Genomic DNA, 21,092 nt, shown 5'->3' on the forward strand with positions numbered 1-21,092 from the left:
ATGTCTGTGTTGCATTAACATGTCACTATCTATCTGTCACAACAGAACTGACACCAGTGACCAGTAGGCTAAGTGCTTTTAAAGGCTAGCAAAAAATACTTTCTGAACTTACTATTAGTTTATATTTATCTGTTTCTACTTCAAACTATCACTATGATGCTTCTCTCTTGGTAGACTCTACTACATTTACATTTACGTCATTTAGCAGACGCTCTTAACCAGAGCGACTTACAAATTGGTGCATTCACCCTATAGCCAGTGGGATAACCACTTTATAATTTTTTTTTAAAAAAATTGGGAGGGGGGGTAGAAGGATTACTTTATCCTATCCCAGGTATTCCTTAAAGAGGTGGGGTTTCAAATGTCTCCGGAAGGTGGTGAGTGACTCCGCTGTCCTGGCGTTGTGAGGGAGCTTGTTCCACCATTGGGGTGCCAGAGCAGCGAACAGTTTTGACTGGGCTGAGCGGGAACTATGCTTGCGCAGAGGAAGGGCAGCCAGCAGGCCAGAGGTGGATGAACGCAATGCCCTCGTTTGGGTGTAGGGACTGATCAGAGCCTGAAGGTACGGAGGTGCCGTTCCCCTCACTGCTCCATAGGCAAGCACCATGGTCTTGTAACGGATGCGAGCTTCAACTGGAAGCCAGTGGAGTGTGCGGAGGAGGGGGGTGACGTGAGAGAACTTGGGAAGGTTGAACACCAGACGGGCTGCGGCATTCTGGATGAGTTGTAGGGGTTTAATGGCACAGGCAGGGAGCCCAGCCAACAGCGAGTTGCAGTAATCCAGACGGGAGATGACAAGTGCCTGGATTAGGACCTGTGCCGCTTCCTGTGTAAGGCAGGGTCGTACTCTCCGAATGTTGTAGAGCATGAACCTGCAGGATCGGGTCACCGCCTTGATGTTAGCGGAGAACGACAGGGTGTTTTCCAGGGTCATGCCAAGGCTCTTCGCACTCTGGGAGGAGGACACAACGGAGTTGTCAACCGTGATGGCGAGATCATGGAACGGGCAGTCCTTCCCCGGGAGGAAGAGCAGCTCCGTCTTGCCAGGGTTCAGCTTGAGGTGGTGATCCGTCATCCATACTGATATGTCTGCCAGACATGCGATTCGCCACCTGGTTATCAGAAGGGGGAAAGGAGAAGATTAGTTGTGTATCGTCAGCGTAGCAATGATAGGAGAGGCCATGTGAGGATATGACAGAGCCAAGTGACTTGGTGTATAGGGAGAAAAGGAGAGGGCCTAGAACTGAGCCCTGGGGGACACCAGTGGTGAGAGCACGTGGTGCGGAGACAGTACACATGCAGCCACAACAAAACAGATCACTACAGCTGACCCCACAACACAACTTACCACAGTTACCAGTAAATACAATCAAGTACTGCTTAATTTTTATTTATTCTGAATTTCAGTTCTTTATAAATTTGTCACAATGTCTCTCTCTCGCTCTCTCGCTCTCTCTCTCTCTTTCTCTCACTCTCTGCTTCAGACTATACAACACCTGAGGCCAGCACTACAGAACAGAGTACTACAGCTGACCCCACAACACAACTGACCACAGTTACCAGTAAATAGTCATTTACAGCTGAAAATGTTTTGTTCTGATCTTCAGTTCATCACACATTTGTCACAATCTCTCTCTCTTTGTCTTGCTCTCTCTCTCACTCTGCTTAAGACTCTACAACACCTGAGGCCAGCACTACAGAACAAATAATTACAGCTGATCCCACAACACAATTGACCACAGTTACAAGTAAAAACAATCAAATACTAGTGAAAATAATTTGTTCTGAACTTCAGTTCTTCACACATTTGTCACAATCTCTCTCTATCTCTCTCTCTCCCTCGCTCTCTCACTGTCTGTCTGTCTGTCTGTCTGTCTGTCTGTCTGTCTGTCTGTCTGTCTGTCTGTCTGTCTGTCTGTCTGTCTGTCTGTCTGTCTGTCTGTCTGTCTGTCTGTCTGTCTGTCTGTCTGTCTGTCTGTCTGTATGTCTGTCTGTATGTCTGTCTGTCTGTCTCTGTCTGTCGCTCTCTGCTTTAGATTCTACAACACCTGAGGCCAGCACTACAGAACAAATAACTACAGTTGATCCCACAACACAACTGACCGCAGTTACCAGTAAGTATCATCAGGTTTTAGAGAATAAAACTTGTTTGAAGCAGAGTTCACCACCAAAAGATCTGACACTCAATCATTATGTTTTGTCCCTGCTGTAGACTCTACAACAACTGCACCCACAACAGGACAAAGTCCTACAGCTGACCCCACAACACAACTGATCACAGTTACCAGTAAATAAAATCAAGTACTGCTGAAAATAATTTGTTCTGAATTTAAGTTCTTCATAAATTTGTCACAAATTCTCTCTCGCTCTCTCTCGCTATCTTTCTCTCTCTTTCTGCTTCAGACTCTACAACACCTGAGGCCAGCACTACAGAACAGAGTACTACAGCTGACCCCACAACACAACTGACCACAGTTACCAGTGAGTGTACGCTAATATATTTTAGTTCAGAACAAAGTTGCATTAAAGTGTCTCTATCTGTCACAACAGAACTGACACCAGTGACCATTAAGCTAAGTGCTTTTAAAGGCTAGCAAAAAATACTTTCTGACCTTAGTATGAGTTTATATTAATCTGTTACTTCTTCAATCTATCACTCTGATGCTTCTCTCTTGGTAGACTCTACTACACATGCAGCCACAACAAAACAGATCACTACAGCTGACCCCACAACTCAACTAACCACAGTTCTCAGTAAATACAATCAAGTACTGCTGAAAATAATTTGTTCTGAACTTCAGTTCATCACACCTTTTTCACAATTTCTGTCTCTCTCTCCTTTAGACTCTACAACACCTGAGGCCAGCACTACAGCACAAAGTACTACAGTTGATCCCACAACACAACTGACCACAGTTACCAGTAAATACAATCAAGTACTGCTGAAAATAATTTATTCTGAATTTAAGTTCTTCATAAATTTGTCACAAATTCTCTCTCGCTCTCTCTCGCTATCTTTCTCTCTCTTTCTGCTTCAGACTCTACAACACCTGAGGCCAGCACTACAGAACAGAGTACTACAGCTGACCCCACAACACAACTGACCACTGTTACCAGTGAGTGTACGCTAATATATTTTAGTTCAGAACAAAGTTGCATTAAAGTGTCTCTATCTGTCACAACAGAACTGACACCAGTGACCATTAAGCTAAGTGCTTTTAAAGGCTAACACAAAATACTTTCTGAACTTAGTATGAGTTTATATTAATCTGTTACTTCTTCAATCTATCACTCTGATGCTTCTCTCTTGGTAGACTATACTACACATGCAGCCACAACAAAACAGATCACTACAGCTGACCCCACAACACAACTAACCACAGTTCTCAGTAAATACAATCAAGTACTGCTAAAAATTATTTGTTCTGAACTTACATTTACATTTTAGTCATTTAGCAGACGCTCTTATCCAGAGCGACTTACAGGAGCAATTAGGGTTAAGTGCCTTGCTCAAGGGCACATTTACGTCATTTAGCAGACGCTCTAATCCAGAGCGACTCACAAATTGGTGCATTCACCCTATAGCCAGTGGGAAAACCACTTTGCAATTTTTTGGGGGCGGTGGGGGGGGGGGGGGGGGGTAGAAGGATTACTTTATCCTGTCCCAGGTAATCCTTAAAGAGGTGGGGTTTCAAATGTCTCCGGAAGGTGGTGAGTGACTCCGCTGTCCTGGCGTCGTGAGGGAGCTTGTTCCACCATTGGGGTGCCAGAGCAGCGAACAGTTTTGACTGGGCTGAGCGGGAACTATGCTTCCGCAGAGGAAGGGGAGCCAGCAGGCCAGAGGTGGATGAACGCAATGCCCTCGCTTGGGTGTAGGGACTGATCAGAGCCCGAAGGTACAGAGGTGCCGTTCCCCTCACTGCTCCATAGGCAAGCACCATGGTCTTGTAACGGATGCGAGCTTCAACTGGAAGCCAGTGGAGTGTGCGGAGGAGGGGGGTGACGTGAGAGAACTTGGGAAGGTTGAACACCAGACGGGCTGCGGCATTCTGGATGAGTTGTAGGGGTTTAATGGCACAGGCAGGGAGGCCAGCCAACAGCGAGTTGCAGTAGTCCAGACGGGAGATGACAAGTGCCTGGATTAGGACCTGTGCCGCTTCCTGTGTAAGGCAGGGTCGTACTCTCCGAATGTTGTAGAGCATGAACCTGCAGGAGCGGGTCACCGCCTTGATGTTAGCGGAGAACGACAGGGTGTTGTCCAGGAACACGCCAGTTCATCACACCTTTTTCACAATTTCTGTCTCTCTCTCCTTTAGACTCTACAACACCTGAGGCCAGCACTTCAGCACAAAGTACTACAGTTGATCCCACAACACAACTGACCACAGTTACCAGTAAATACAATCAAGTACTGCTGAAAATAATTTATTCTGAATTTAAGTTCTTCATAAATTTGTCACAAATTCTCTCTCGCTCTCTCTCGCTATCTTTCTCTCTCTTTCTGCTTCAGACTCTACAACACCTGAGGCCAGCACTACAGAACAGAGTACTACAGCTGACCCCACAACACAACTGACCACAGTTACCAGTGAGTGTACGCTAATATATTTTAGTTCAGAACAAAGTTGCATTAAAGTGTCTCTATCTGTCACAACAGAACTGACACCAGTGACCATTAAGCTAAGTGCTTTTAAAGGCTAACAAAAAATACTTTCTGAACATAGTATGAGTTTATATTAATCTGTTACTTCTTCAATCTATCACTCTGATGCTTCTCTCTTGGTAGACTCTACTACACATGCAGCCACAACAAAACAGATCACTACAGCTGACCCCACAACACAACTAACCACAGTTCTCAGTAAATACAATCAAGTACTGCTGAAAATAATTTGTTCTGAACTTCAGTTCATCACACCTTTTTCACAATTTCTGTCTCTCTCTCCTTTAGACTCTACAACACCTGAGGCCAGTACTACAGCACAAAGTACTACAGTTGATCCCACAACACAACTGACCACAGTTACCAGTAAATACAATCAAGTACTGCTGAAAATAATTTATTCTGAATTTAAGTTCTTCATAAATTTGTCACAAATTCTCTCTCGCTCTCTCTCGCTATCTTTCTCTCTCTTTCTGCTTCAGACTCTACAACACCTGAGGCCAGCACTACAGAACAGAGTACTACAGCTGACCCCACAACACAACTGACCACAGTTACCAGTGAGTGTACGCTAATATATTTTAGTTCAGAACAAAGTTGCATTAAAGTGTCTCTATCTGTCACAACAGAACTGACACCAGTGACCATTAAGCTAAGTGCTTTTAAAGGCTAACAAAAAATACTTTCTGAACTTAGTATGAGTTTATATTAATCTGTTACTTCTTCAATCTATCACTCTGATGCTTCTCTCTTGGTAGACTCTACTACACATGCAGCCACAACAAAACAGATCACTACAGCTGACCCCACAACACAACTAACCACAGTTCTCAGTAAATACAATCAAGTACTGCTGAAAATAATTTGTTCTGAACTTCAGTTCATCACACCTTTTTCACAATTTCTGTCTCTCTCTCCTTTAGACTCTACAACACCTGAGGCCAGCACTACAGCACAAAGTACTACAGTTGATCCCACAACACAACTGACCGCAGTTACCAGTAAGTATCATCAAGTTCTAGAGAACAGAACTTGTCTGAAGCAGAGTTCACCACCAAAAGATCTGACACTCAATCATTATGTTTCTTCCCTTATGTAGACTCTACAACAACTGCACCCACAACAGGACAAAGTCCTACAGCTGACACCACAACACAACTGACCACAGTTACCAGTAAATACAATCAAGTACTGCTGAAAATAATGTATTCTGAATTTCAGTTCTTCATAAATTTGTCACAATCTCTCTCTTGCTCTCTCTCGCTATCTTTCTTTCTCTTTCTGCTTCAGACTCTACAATACCTGAGGCCAGCACTACAGAACAGAGTACTACAGCTGACCCCACAACACAACTGACCACAGTTACCAGTAAGTGTACGCTAATATATTTTAGTTCAGAACAAAGTTGCATTAAAGTGTCTCTATCTGTCACAACAGAACTGACACCAGTGACCATTAAGCTAAGTGCTTTTAAAGGCTAGCAAAAAATACTTTCTGAACTTAGTATGAGTTTATATTAATCTGTTACTTCTTCAATCTATCACTCTGATGCTTCTCTCTTGGTAGACTCTACTACACATGTAGCCACAACAAAACAGATCACTACAGCTGACCCCACATCACAACTAACCACAGTTCTCAGTGAATACAATCATGTACTGCTAAAAATAATTTGTTCTGAACTTCAGTTCATCACACCTTTTTCACAATTTCTGTCTCTCTCTCTGCTTTAGACTCTACAACACCTGAGGCCAGCACTACAGCACAAAGTACTACAGTTGATCCCACAACACAACTGACCACAGTTACCAGTAAATACAATCAAGTACTGCTGAAAATTATTTGTTCTGAACTTCAGTTCATCCCACCTTTTTCACAATTTCTGTCTCTCTCTCTGCTTTAGACTCTACAACACCTGAGGCCAGCACTACAGCACAAAGTACTACAGTTGATCCCACAACACAACTGACCGCAGTTACCAGTAAGTATCATCAAGTTCTGGAGAACAGAACTTGTCTGAAGCAGAGTTCACCACCAAAAGATCTGACACTCAATCATTATGTTTCTTCCCTGATGTAGACTCTACAACAACTGCACCCACAACAGGACAAAGTCCTACAGCTGACACCACAACACAACTGACCACAGTTACCAGTAAATACAATCAAGTACTGCTGAAAATAATGTATTCTGAATTTCAGTTCTTCATAAATTTGTCACAATCTCTCTCTTGCTCTCTCTCGCTATCTTTCTTTCTCTTTCTGCTTCAGACTCTACAATACCTGAGACCAGCACTACAGAACAGAGTACTACAGCTGACCCCACAACACAACTGACCACAGTTACCAGTAAGTGTACGCTAATATATTTTAGTTCAGAACAAAGTTGCATTAAAGTGTCTCTATCTGTCACAACAGAACTGACACCAGTGACCATTAAGCTAAGTGCTTTTAAAGGCTAGCAAAAAATACTTTCTGAACTTAGTATGAGTTTATATTAATCTGTTACTTCTTCAATCTATCACTCTGATGCTTCTCTCTTGGTAGACTCTACTACACATGCAGCCACAACAAAACAGATCACTACAGCTGACCCCACATCACAACTAACCACAGTTCTCAGTGAATACAATCATGTACTGCTAAAAATAATTTGTTCTGAACTTCAGTTCATCACACCTTTTTCACAATTTCTGTCTCTCTCTCCTTTAGACTCTACAACACCTGAGGCCAGCACTACAGCACAAAGTACTACAGTTGATCCCACAACACAACTGACCGCAGTTACCAGTAAGTATCATCAAGTTCTAGAGAACAGAACTTGTCTGAAGCAGAGTTCACCACCAAAAGATCTGACACTCAATCATTATGTTTCTTCCCTGCTGTAGACTCTACAACAACTGCACCCACAATAGGACAAAGTACTACAGCTGACACCACAACACAACTGACCACAGTTACCAGTAAATACAATCAAGTACTGCTGAAAATAATTTGTTCTGAATTTCAGTTCTTCATAAATTTGTCACAATCTCTCTCTCGTTCTCTTTCTCTCTCTTTCTCTCTCTTTTTGCTTTAGACTCTACAACACCTGAGGCCAGCACTGCAGCGCAAAGTACTACAGCTGACCTCACAACACAACTGACCACAGTTACAAGTATGTAGGCTAATATATTTTAGTTCAGAACAAAAATGCATTTTGGTTGTCACTATCTGTCACAATATAACTGACTACAGTGACGAGGCTAAGAGCTTTTGAAGGCTAGCAAATATTACTTTCTATTCTTTTTATGAGTTTTCGTTCATCTGCTTCTTCAGTTTATCACTATGTTATTTCTCTCTTGGTGGACACCACATCTACAGTAACTACTAAATCAACACCAGCATTAACTACAAAAACAACACCACCACCACCAACAACAACAACAATACGACCACCACCACCACCACCACCAACAACAACAACAACAACAGCAACAACAACAATAACAACTACTGCAAACCAAGCTGGTATGTGTAAGAATATAATATGTTTCTGAGCACTGCTAAATCAATCCTGATTATGCCATGGTTATGAAAGATCATGAATTAATAATGAAAAATGATGAATGAGAAGGTTGCAGAGGCTACAACAAAACATGCTAACCTCTCACCATTAGCAAACGCATTTTGGGGGGGTATGATCTTTGTGCCTCTGTTAATTTTTCAGTCATCATTATTCACGATTCATTCATGATTATCCATAATCATGGTATCACCCACATTAATGTAGAAGTGTTCAGAGACATACAATAAAAGTGTCTCCAAAATGGCACAATACAATATTCACCATTCAGTTCCTATTGGGCAAAATATAATCTGAAACACAACCAAAACATTCTGCAAATGCATGCAACGAGTTTGTAGAGTCACAAGCTTGATTTAGTCATTGAGTGCAAGGAATATGGGAACAAATACTACACTTTTGATTACTTTACTACACTATAAGTACATTTTTCCAAATACTTATGACTTTCTCAAATGGGGGGACTAGATACATAAAGTGCTTTAATTTCTAAACGGTAAAACAGATATGTATGTAAATACCCTCAAATAAAAGGAGACATTATGTACTGTCGCCTCATATGAAACATTTGATCTCACTTCCAAAAGGCTTGAGTATAAAACCAAATGTAACATTTTAGCTTCACTGTCCAAATACATATGGAGGGGAGTGTATAATAGGATATACAGTATAGGTAGCAACAATTCCATTCCATTTAAGCATGTTTGTCATTCTTCTTATTTTGTTTCAGATATTCTGTTGTTGGCAATGTCCTTCAAAATGATTGAAGATTTCACTAGCGACCTAAATGATGAAAATAGTGACAAATACAAAAAGTACAAAGGCGATATTGAACCAGTTGTAAGTACATGACTCAAGCTACTGTTGGCACAAGTAAATAATCAGATGCATTAAATAACTATCCATCCAATTATCTAACCAGGGTACATTTTCAGTGTGATAATTATGAATGTATATATACAAAAGTATGTGGACACCCCTTCAAATTAGTGGATTCGGCTATTTCAGCCACACCTGTTGCTGACAGGTGTATAAAATCGAGCACACAGCCATGCAATCTCCATAGACAAACATTGGCAGTAGAATGGCTTTACTGAAGAGCTCAGTGGCTTTCAACGTGGCTGTTATTGTGAAGTGGAAACGTCTAGAAGCAACAACGGCTCAGCCGCACACAAGCTCACAGAATGGGACCGCCAAGTGCTGAAGCGCGTAGCGCCTAAAAATCGTCTGTCCTTGGTTGCAACACTCACCACCGAGTTCCAAACTGCCTCTGGAAGCAACGTCAGCACAAGAACTGCTCGTCGGGAGCTTCATGAAATGGGTTTCCATTGCCGAGCAGCCGCACACAAGCCTAAGATCACCATGCGCAATGCTAAGCGTCGGCTGGAGTGGTGTAAAGCTCGCCGCCATTGGACTCTGGAGCAGTGGAAACGCGTTCTCTGGAGTGATGAATCACGCTTCACCATCTGGCAGTCCGATGAACTAATCTGGGTTTGGTGGATGCCAGGAGAACGCTACCTGCCCGAATGCATAGTTCCAACTGTAAAGTTTGGTGGAGGAGGAATATTGGTCTGGGGCTGTTTTTCATGGTTCAGGCTCATTAGTTCCAGTGAAGGGAAATCTTAACGCTACAGCACACAATGACATTCTAGACGATTCGATGCGTCCAACATTGTGGCAACAGTTTGGGGAAGGCCCTTTTCTGTTTCAGCATGACAATGCCCCCGTGCACAAAGCGAGGCCCGTACAGAAATGGTTTGTCAAGATCGTTGTGGAAGAACTTGACTGGCCTGCACAGAGCCCTGACCTCAACCCCATCAAACACCTTTGGGATGAATTGGAACGCCGACTGCGAGCCAGGCCTAATTGCCCAATATCAGTGCCTGACCTCACTAATGCTCTTGTGGCTGAATGGAATCAAGTCCCCACAGCAATGTTCTAACATCTAGTGGAAAGCCTTCCCAGAAGAGTGGAGGCTGTTATAGCAGCAAAGGCCGGACCAACTCCATATTAATGGCCATGATTTTGAAATGAGATGTTTGACGAGCAGGTGTCCACATACTTTTGGTCATGTAGTGTATTAGGAATACTGTATTGCCCTTTTTTTTTACATTATCAATATCATTATCTCACACAGATCCAGGAGCAGTATAGGAAGAACATGCCAGGGTTTATTTCAGCAGCATTGACACGTTTCAGGTAGGTTTTCTGTATCCACTGTTGTTATGGAAGTAAGCTGTTTCCATTCAACATGTATTTATTTCTGTATTCTCTCTTTGGTTCCTATTAACAGCCCTGGAAGTGTTATAGTCAACTGTGATGTTAGGACCACAGTTGCAGACCCCACTGCAATTACCAATGCTAATGCTGGAGTTGCAAAATCACTTCCAGCTGTTTATCAAGTTGATGTTAGCTCTTTCAATATTATTTATAACAGTAAGTCCGTAAAAACCTTCTCATATCACATTATTGCAAATTCTAATGACCAAAAGAAAGATGCTTTAAATATCGGTCTAAAAAACTGTTTACCACGAATGTCTCAATCTATTCCTAGGTAACCCAGCATTAAGTTATACACCAACTCCCATTTACTCTGGTGGCACCATGACCCTGGAGTGTGGACCTCGTCCTGATACTGTAAATATGGGCACTATTAAAAACGTTGAGTGGAAACGAAAGGGAAGAGTTTTAACATCGACTGGAAGGTTCACCATCTATACAGATTCCTTGATATCACAAAAGACAAAACTTGATATCAGAAATGTAATTGCTGATGATGATGGTAAGTCGAAGAGTTCATATTTTATGCTTATTTAAAAAAAATACAATTAAAATACCCTGGCAGGAAAGCAGGAGTCTATAATCCAAATATTATCAATTGTGTAATGACAGTTTTATTATATTTTTTAATCGCTGTTAGATTTTGGTTTCTATAAGATTGAAATCTCAAAACCCAGATCGTACCCACCCAAAGTTACAGAGGACAAAGGATGATAATGTTTTCTGTCCAGGTATTGTTTCTTGACTCAGCAATGTCAATATTGTTTCATCCCAGGGAAATATGAATGCACTCTGAAGAGTGACTTAATCTATTTCTACCAAATGGGTCAAATTGACATCAAAGATGCTCCCGTTATTCAAACGATGACAGAAATCAATATCCAATGTAAGGTGGGGAAAATTGAGTCATTGGAGTGTTGTGTGCAGACTCCCTATAAACTCCTGTGGAAAGAAGGGAATACAGAATTGGTCACATGTAAGTGTTAGTTGATAATCAGACTTCCTTTTCAATATGACAAGAGACCAAATAAATTAATGCATAAACCATGTTGTCTACATTTTATACATGCATTATTTATAGATGAGAGTCCTGGAAATTGCATTAAGTATGACTATACAATTCAAAACTGTGATGGACAAGTCAAAGAAGTCACATTAACATGCCAAGTCAAAGACCCAACAGCATATGAAAAGACTGCAAAATTGACTATTTTCACAGAAGGTAAGTACAGTATTTGCAGTTTTTGAATACTCCCACTGGTTGTTGTTGAGATTTTAGTTTCAAATTTTTTAACAAAATATGTTTTCTAGATATTGCTTGCCAGGACGATGAATATGGTAGTGGCCGAGTTAAAGACACATCAGTGGCAGCATGTGCTGAAGGTGAGGATGGAAGTAAGACAGCAATTTGTGAAAGCAATGGAAAATGGAGACTTCAGAGTGACACTTGTGTCTTGACTGCAATCAATGAGCTACTGACCTCATCTAAGGTAATACTTTTTAATAACACCTACCATGATTAGTAAACCCTAGCAACCATTGTCTTAACTGTATTTATACTTTGGAGCATGATTTTCTGTTGTATTTATCAATTTGAAGGAAAACTAACTCCTATGACTTGAGAATTTTTTGTAAGCAATAATTATATTTATTTATTTTCAAACTTGATCCACAGTATCATGTTTCTCTTAGGTGTCCTAAATTGAAGTGTATGACATACAGTATATTGTCTAAGTATAATCATATCTTCCTCTGCAGGAATTGGAAGAAGCAATGGTTGAAGGATTTTTAACAAAACTTAGTGATACCTCTGGAAATCTAAAGAGCAAAATCGTTAATTCAACTGCAACTATTTCGACCATTGTTGATATTCTGAGCATTGTTGCAAATATTTCAAAGAATATCAGCCAGTCTGAGATAAAGGTATGTTGAATACAAACAAAACAAGCACAGATAGTGCAAGAGATTAACAGAAAAAGTGAACGAAACTAAAGTATATAAAAGTTCACTTGGTTTCATTATACAGTACCAGTCAAAAGTTTGGATACACCTACTCATTCAAGGGTTTTTCTTTATTTTTACTATTTTCTACATTGTAGAATAATAGTGAAGACATCAAAACTATGAAATTACACATATGGAATCATGTAGTAACCAAAAAAGGGTTAAAGAAATCTAAATATATTTTCTATTTGAGATTCTTCAAAGTAGCCACCATTTGCCTAGATGACAGCTTTGCACACTCTCGGCATTCTCTCAACCAGCTTCACCTGGAATGCTTTTCCACCAGTCTTGAAGGAGTTCCTACATATGCTGAGCACTTGTTGGCTGCTTTTCCTTCACTCTGCGGTCCAACTCATCCCAAACCATCTCAATTGGGTTGAGGTCGGGTGATTGTGGAGGCCAGATCATCTGATGCAGCACTCCACCACTCTCCTTCTTGGTAAAATAGCCCTTACACAGCCTGGAGGTGTGTTGGGTCATTGTCCTGTTGAAAAACAAATGATAGTCCCACTAAGCGCAAACCAGAAAGGATGACGTATTTCTGCAGAATGCTTTGGTAGCCATGCTGGTTAAGTGTACCAGCAAAGAACCCCCACACCATCACACCTCCTCCTCCATGCTTCACGGTGGGAACCACACATGCGGAGATCATCCGTTCAGCTACTCTGCGTCTCACAAAGACACAGTGGTTGGAACCAAAAATCTCAAATTTGGACTCATCAGACGATGGGACAGATTTCCACCAGTATAATGTCCATTGTTCGTGTTTCTTGGCCCAACCAAGTCTCTTCTTCTTATTGGTGTCCTTTAGTAGTGGTTTCTTTGCAGCAATTCGACCATGAAGGCCTGATTCACGCAGTCTCCTCTGAACAGTTGATGTTGAGATGTGTCTGTTACTTGAACTCTGTGAAGCATTTATTTGGGCTGCAATTTCTGAGGCTGGTAACTCTAATGAACTTATCCTCTGCAGCAGAGGTAACTCATGAGAGCCAGTTTCATCATAGCGCTTGATGGTTTTTGCGACTGCACTTGAAGAAAAGTTCTTGAAATGTTCCGTATTGACTGACCTTCATGTCTTAAAGTAATGATGGACTGTCGTTTCTCTTTGCTTATTTGAGCTGTTCTTGCCATAGTATGGCCTTGGTCTTTTACCAAATAGGGCTATCGTCTGTATACCACCCCTTGTCACAACACAACTGATTGGCTCAAACGTATTAAGAAGGAAAGAAATTCCACAAATTAACTTTTAACAAGGCACACCTGTTCATTGAAATGCATTCCAGGTGACTACCTCATGAAGCTGGTTGAGAGAATGCCAAGAGTGTGCAAAGCTGTCATCAAGGCAAAGAGTGGCTACTTTGAAGAATCTCAAATATAAAATATATTTTGATTTGTTTAACACTTTTTTTGGTTACTACGTGATTCCATATGTGTTTTTTTCATAGTTTTGATGTCTTCACTATTATTCTAAAATGTAGAAAATAGTTTTTAAAAACTTTTGTCCAAACTTTTGACTGGTATTGTACTTTGAATGCATGAATTTCGGGAAATAAGTCTGTGCTTTAAATAAACTAAAACTAATGAAATACACTGAAGTTAAATAATAGTGGTGAGATAAGCATAAGTACATGTTTTGCTTTTAGAAACAAACAAGCTAAATTATTAACATTAAGTTTGGACCTAACTCAGATTTCTTATTGACTCCCCAGAACATTCTAGAAACAGTGAATGTCCTAGTTTCTGATGAAGCAAAAGAATCCTGGACCGTTCTCAATGCCGACCAAAATAAAAACACCAGCTCTAGTTTACTGGGCTCCATGGAATTGTTTGCAGGTTCTCTCCCAACAAAGTCATTTAATGTAACAACAGAGCTAATTCAGTTAAACCAAGCCACATTTGACAACTCATTCAGTGCAGACTTAAATTCAAGTGTGTTAATAGAGATTCCAGAGACTAATTCCAATCACCTCACCATCACCACTCTAACGTTCTCCTCCCTCAATAATGTGTTACCTGCCAGGAATGGCAGCAATCAAAGTGTCAACGACAACATCATCAATGGATTTGTAGTGCTGGCGAAGTTGAATGGAACGACTAACAATGTCTCATTGAGCTTCGATAAGGTGAACAAGTCGCTCACATTCAATCCTCAGTGTGTTTTCTGGAACTTCAGCCTTTTTAACAGCCTTGGGGGATGGGATGATAAAGGATGTAAACTGCAGTCTAATGAGAATGGCACTGTCACCTGTCACTGTAACCATCTGACCTCCTTCTCCATTTTGATGTCAACGTCCATTCCGAAAGAGATTCAAGACGCTTTGGATATAATCACTTATGTTGGAGTTGGCATATCGATGGGTAGCTTAGTCATGTGTCTCATCATTGAGGCTTGTGTATGGAAGGCCATGACCAGAAACAACACCTCTTACATGCGCCATGTCTCCATAGTGAACATCGCTGTGTCTCTCCTGATTGCTGACATTTGGTTCATCATTGGTGCATCAATAGTAAAAAATGACCTTGAAAACCCAGGCGAGGACACCACAACACCTATACCAGCATGTACTGCAGCAACGTTTTTCATTCACTTTTTCTACCTTGCTCTATTCTTTTGGATGCTGATCTCGGGCCTTCTTCTTTTCTACCGGACCATCATGGTTTTCTCCCATATGTCAAAATCAACTATGCTGGCTATTGGCTTCTCAGTGGGCTATGGGGCACCTTTTATCATTGCTGTTGTTACTGTGGCAGCAACAGCTCCAAGTGATGGATACATCAAGGAAAACCAGGCATGTTGGCTCAACTGGGACAAGACAATGGCTCTCCTTGCTTTTGTGATCCCTGCCCTGACCATAGTGGTCATCAACTTTTTGATCCTGATTGTGGTTCTGTACAAAATGCTGAGGAGAGGTGTGGGGGATGCTAGCCAGCCAAATGAGAGAAATGCTGTTGTGGTCATCGCCAGGTGTCTGGCCATTCTGACTCCATTCTTTGGCCTTACCTGGGGACTGGGAGTAGGAACCATGGTTGATCCAACAAATAAGGGAATCCATATTGTGTTTGCCCTCTTCAATTCACTACAGGTAACTGCATACATTGGTGCATTATTTTCCATAATAATAATAAATAAATAAATAGTGTCATACACTGAAATCCTTATTTCATTTTTTGTTCTAACTGAAAGCTGTAAGTAATGAGTTCTGATGTAAAATGTCAACATGTTTACAATTATATTAGTTTTCATGATGTCGAACAACATTAAATCAAATCAAATCAAATTTTATTGGTCACATGCGCCGAATACAACAGGTGCAGACATTACAGTGAAATGCTTACTTACAGCCCTTAACCAACAGTGCATTTATTTTAAACAAAAAAGTAAGAATAAAACAACAACAAAAAAGTGTTGAGAAAAAAAAGAGCAGAAGTAAAAAATAAAGTGACAGTAGGGAGGCTATATATACAATAGAATAAAGTGACAGTAGGGAGGCTATATATACAGGGGGGTACCGTTGCATAGTCAATGTGCGGGGGCACCGGCTAGTTGAGGTAATATGTACATGTGGGTAGAGTTAAAGTGACTATGCATAAATACTTAACAGAGTAGCAGCAGCGTAAAAAGGATGGGGTGGGGGGGCAGTGCAAATAGTCCGGGTAGCCATGATTAGCTGTTCAGGAGTCTTATGGCTTGGGGGTAGAAGCTGTTGAGAAGTCTTTTGGACCTAGACTTGGCACTCCGGTACCGCTTGCCGTGCGGTAGCAGAGAGAACAGTCTATGACTAGGGTGACTGGAGTCTTTGACAATTTTGAGGGCCTTCCTCTGACACCGCCTGGTATAGAGGTCCTGGATGGCAGGGAGCTTTGCCCCAGTGATGTACTGGGCCGTACGCACTACCCTCTGTAGTGCCTTGCGGTCAGAGGCCAAGCAGTTGCCATACCAGGCGGTGATGCAACCAGTCAGGATGCTCTCGATGGTGCAGCTGTAGAATTTTTTGAGGATCTGAGGACCCATGCCAAATCTTTTTAGTCTCCTGAGGGGGAATAGGCTTTGTCGTGCCCTCTTCACGACTGTCTTGGTGTGTTTGGACCATGATAGTTCGTTGGTGATGTGGACACCAAGGAACTTGAAGCTCTCAACCTGTTCCACATTAGCAACATTGTATTATGTACATTAATCTTTAATCTTTCTTAAAAGGGTTTCTTTGTTTTGGTGTTTGGAACACTTTTAGACGGCAAGGTATGTGATACAATTTTTGTTTATTCCCTCTTCGTATGCAAGAGTGTTGGGATTTTTAAATAAATTGTCCTGTGGTTTCAGATCCGGTCAGCTATAGCAGGAAGTTTCTCTTCCATCATCCCAGGCTCTGACCGTACGAGGGTAAGTACATCTCTTCACACCGTTTCTTCTATATTTAACTAAAATGTTTAATGTTACGTACATGTGTACTATGTGCACTGATGATCCTATTAATTAGACATGTTTGCAATTTCAGAATTCTCAAGTTAAACCATGAGTTTAATGGGTTGCTTTTGGCCTTCCTCATAGGCTTGATTCTCTCTGATAAGACTTACTACTGTATCAGCTAATATTGATTGCCCAATAAGTGTACAGTGGGGGAAAAAAGTATTTAGTCAGCCACCAATTGTGCAAGTTCTCCCACTTAAAAAGATTAGATAGGCCTGTAATATTCATCATAGGTACACGTCAACTATGACAGACAAATTGAGGAAAAAAAATCCAGAAAATCACATTGTAGGATTTTTTATTAATTTATTTGCAAATTATGGTGGAAAATAAGTATTTGGTCACCTACAAACAAGCAAGATTTCTGGCTCTCACAGACCTGTAACTTCTTCTTTAAGAGGCTCCTCTGTCCTCCACTCGTTACCTGTATTAAAGGCACCTGTTTGAACTTGTTATCAGTATAAAAGACACCTGTCCACAACCTCAAACAGTCACACTCCAAACTCCACTATGGCCAAGACCAAAGAGCTCTCAAAGGACACCAGAAACAAAATTGTAGACCTGCACCAGGCTGGGAAGACTGAATCTGCAATAGGTAAGCAGCTTGGTTTGAAGATATCAACTGTGGGAGCAATTATTAGGAAATGGAAGACATACAAGACCACTGATAATCTCCCTCAATCTGGGGCTCCACGCAAGATCTCACCCCGTGGGGTCAAAATGATCACAAGAACGGTGAGCAAAAATCCCAGAACCACACGGGGGGACCTAGTGAATGACCTGCAGAGAGCTGGGACCAAAGTAACAAAGCCTACCATCAGTAACACACTACGCCGCCAGGGACTCAAATCCTGCAGTGCCAGACGTGTCCCCCTGCTTAAGGTAGTACATGTCCAGGCCCGTCTGAAGTTTGCTAGAGTGCATTTGGATGATCCAGAAGAGGATTGGGAGAATGTCATATGGTCAGATGAAACCAAAATAGAACTTTTTGGTAAAAACTCAACTCGTCGTGTTTGGAGGACAAAGAATGCTGAGTTGCATCCAAAGAACACCATACCTACTGTGAAGCATGGGGGTGGAAACATCATACTTTGGGGATGTTTTTCTGCAAAGGGACCAGGACGACTGATCCGTGTAAAGGAAAGAATGAATGGGGCCATGTATCGTGAGATTTTGAGTGAAAACCTCCTTCCATCAGCAAGGGCATTGAAGATGAAACGTGGCTGGGTCTTTCAGCATGACAATGATCCCAAACACACCGCCCGGGCAACGAAGGAGTGGCTTCGTAAGAAGCATTTCAAGGTCCTGGAGTGGCCTAGCCAGTCTCCAGATCTCAACCCCATAGAAAATCTTTGGAGGGAGTTGAAAGTCCGTGTTGCCCAGCGACAGCCCCAAAACATCACTGCTCTAGAGGAGATCTGCATGGAGGAATAGGCCAAAATACCAGCAATAGTGTGTGAAAACCTTGTGAAGACTTACAGAAAACGTTTGACCTGTGTCATTGCCAACAAAGGGTATATAACAAAGTATTGAGAAACTTTTGTTATTGACCAAATACTTATTTTCCACCATAATTTGCAAATAAATTCATTACAAATCCTACAATGTGATTTTCTGGAGACAAAAATTCTCATTTTGTCTGTCATAGTTGACGTGTACCTATGATGAAAATTACAGGCCTCTCAGATCTTTTTAAGTGGGAGAACTTGCACAATTGGTGGCTGACTAAATACTTTTTTCCCCCACTGTATATCATTTTTTTCCATTCCAGAGTACCAATGGTGGTGCGGCAACATCATCAACCAGTGCATTAAACTTCTTCCGAAGAAGAATAAGGAGGAGTAAGCTCATCATTTGTTATGTAGTTAAGAACAAAGTTACTATGAATTTTGAAATGATCACAGTTCTTTAAATATTTGTTTTGTTGAAAAATCACCCTGCCTTTCTGTATATAACAAACCAACTGTTTGACCTCTCTTGCTTTGTCAGATGCCTACAATGTTTCGGAAGCTGTAAATTCTTCCAGCAGCACTGGTGCTACAGAGTCATTCATCAACACCTAACTCAATGCAACCAACCATCTAGAGACAGCAGTAGGGGTTGATGTATTGAGCAGGGCACTGCAACTGTTTGTCATCTTGTCTACAAACAGAATGTTTCACTCTGAAATATGACTTAAGACATATCAAAGGTAGTACAAGCTGTTCTTCCGCTTGACAAGAAGTGTAGCCTTTGACCTGGACCTGCCATAAAACATGTCTTGGTCCAGCACACAATTCATCTATTGATGTGAAGATGTTGGACTTTTCTGGAATAATGCTGTGAGTTCTATAGGGGTTTTGTTTGAGAGACTTGCCTCTTTTTTGTTGTACATGTTTAGGAGTCTAGACACTACTGTGAATGATGGACCAGTTTGAACCAAGTTCTGAACAAGACATAGCACTTTAAATGATGTATGGTATTGAAGGACTTTTCTTTTTTGTTATTCAGGTTTCCAAAGGAAGCAATATCCAAATATAATAGATGATCAGATAATTACAGGAACTTATGAAAGTAAATTAGCTGCATCGGTGCAGACAAGTGTTAACTGTATGACAGAGAATTCGCCTTTTTTTAAATACATTTTTACTTAATTATGTTATGGATTTCCATGTTGTTGCCATTACCACTTATGTGTGTTGTATTAAAATGCATTATATGGCTGCTATTGTCTTTTCTTATGTGGAGTAAATGTAATGGAATATTTTAAATGTGTATCATTTATTGTTGAAGAGGCTTCTACAGTAGATCATGTTGGATACACAAGTAGTAAACAAAGAGTTTTGTCTCGTTGCACCTGTCTCACAGACAGTGTTGCTGCAACTCAATAGCCAAAGTCTTGGTTCAACCATCTACCCAATAAAGATGCCATGTTTGCCATATTCAATGTGCAATTTCTTCTTTCCCGATGACTTTGCACCACACTGATCTAATCTCTCATTTGTCTCAAGGAAACAGGGAGAATTAAAACCTGCCGTTTCAGTGCTGGGCCAGCAATTCTAGTAGTATGCTGAAAGATATTAAATGTACTTTTGAACCGACTTGACAATTGAAACAAATCAGAATGTTTGGGTTTATGTTTCCCCAGGAATGGCTTTGCAAAATAAATGGGAGTATATTGTCACCCTCCTTATACTGTGGTGCAATTTGGAAACACGGTTTTGTTTTGAAACTTCAAGCTTCTTTTTGTAGGTAAGAAATCAGTTTGAGGTATGTCAGATCTAGGAAAACATAGGAAAAGGAAAGGTGACATTGATACATTCAATACAACCTAAAATATATAAATTTGTGTCTCTAATTAAAGGGAATTTTATACAAAATCAAACAAATAGTTTTTGGACTGATGAAGCCTGTTTCTCAAATCATAATAACCCAAACATGTTGGCATTTTGACAAAGATTGTAACTCCCAATAGCAGATCACAAGGGGGAGCTATAACATGAGAAAATATCTGAATTCTAAAACTTCAACTACTGCAAAGCCAAACAAGCTCAGATTTACATTACCATTCAAAAGATCATGTTGATAATATTAAAAAGATAATATTAAAAAGATAATAGTAAGATGTTGAACATAATAATTTCGACTTCACAGGAATCCCATCATTCTATAGAAAGAAGCGATAGTGACTATATAAAGTGGTTTCACTGACTTTGGCTAAGATAATAAGAAACATATTATTTTTGTTTCAAAATCAAATAAAATGTATTGGTCATGTATTGGTCACATACACATGGTTAGCAGATGTTATTGCGAGTGTAGCGAAATGCTTGTGCTTCTAGTTCCGACAGTGCAGCAATATCTAGCAAGTAATATCTAACAGTTCCACAACAAAAACCTAATACACACAAATCTAAGTAAAGGAATGGAATAAGAATATATTAATATATGAATGAGCAATGTCATTATCAGAGTGGCATAGGCTAAGATGCAATAGATAGCATATAATACAGTATATACATACTGTATCTGTCATGTTCTTTCCTGTACTTACATACTTATTAAATGTAAATGTTTTCATAGTCAGTTGTTTCATTTGCTTATTAATATCTCATTTAGACTTAATCTGTTTATTTC

At 40.6% G+C, this 21,092-nt stretch overlaps 1 protein-coding gene across 1 annotated transcript; it reads left to right on the forward strand.

Moving 5' to 3' along the window:
- The first annotated feature begins 1,353 nt into the window (after positions 1-1,353).
- Positions 1,354-19,897, forward strand: LOC311108194 (adhesion G protein-coupled receptor F4-like). The gene is made up of 36 exons (XM_084150815.1): positions 1,354-1,359; positions 1,485-1,562; positions 1,671-1,748; positions 2,037-2,114; positions 2,213-2,287; positions 2,404-2,481; positions 2,845-2,922; positions 3,039-3,116; positions 4,317-4,394; positions 4,511-4,588; positions 4,952-5,029; positions 5,146-5,223; positions 5,587-5,664; positions 5,763-5,837; positions 5,954-6,031; positions 6,397-6,474; positions 6,567-6,644; positions 6,743-6,817; positions 6,934-7,011; positions 7,375-7,452; positions 7,551-7,625; positions 7,742-7,819; positions 8,026-8,172; positions 8,958-9,067; positions 10,365-10,426; positions 10,521-10,663; positions 10,782-11,009; positions 11,283-11,483; positions 11,589-11,729; positions 11,819-11,997; positions 12,266-12,430; positions 14,221-15,594; positions 16,707-16,748; positions 16,830-16,889; positions 18,748-18,817; positions 18,966-19,897. The coding sequence occupies exons 24-36, from the start codon at positions 8,975-8,977 to the stop codon at positions 19,037-19,039; spliced, it is 2,832 nt and encodes a 943-aa protein (XP_084006941.1). The 5' UTR covers positions 1,354-1,359; positions 1,485-1,562; positions 1,671-1,748; positions 2,037-2,114; positions 2,213-2,287; positions 2,404-2,481; positions 2,845-2,922; positions 3,039-3,116; positions 4,317-4,394; positions 4,511-4,588; positions 4,952-5,029; positions 5,146-5,223; positions 5,587-5,664; positions 5,763-5,837; positions 5,954-6,031; positions 6,397-6,474; positions 6,567-6,644; positions 6,743-6,817; positions 6,934-7,011; positions 7,375-7,452; positions 7,551-7,625; positions 7,742-7,819; positions 8,026-8,172; positions 8,958-8,974; the 3' UTR covers positions 19,040-19,897.
- Positions 19,898-21,092: the final 1,195 nt, after the last annotated feature.

Source organism: Coregonus lavaretus (assembly GCF_964263955.1).
Source record: "Coregonus lavaretus genome assembly, chromosome: 33".
Lineage (NCBI taxonomy): Eukaryota > Metazoa > Chordata > Actinopteri > Salmoniformes > Salmonidae > Coregonus > Coregonus lavaretus.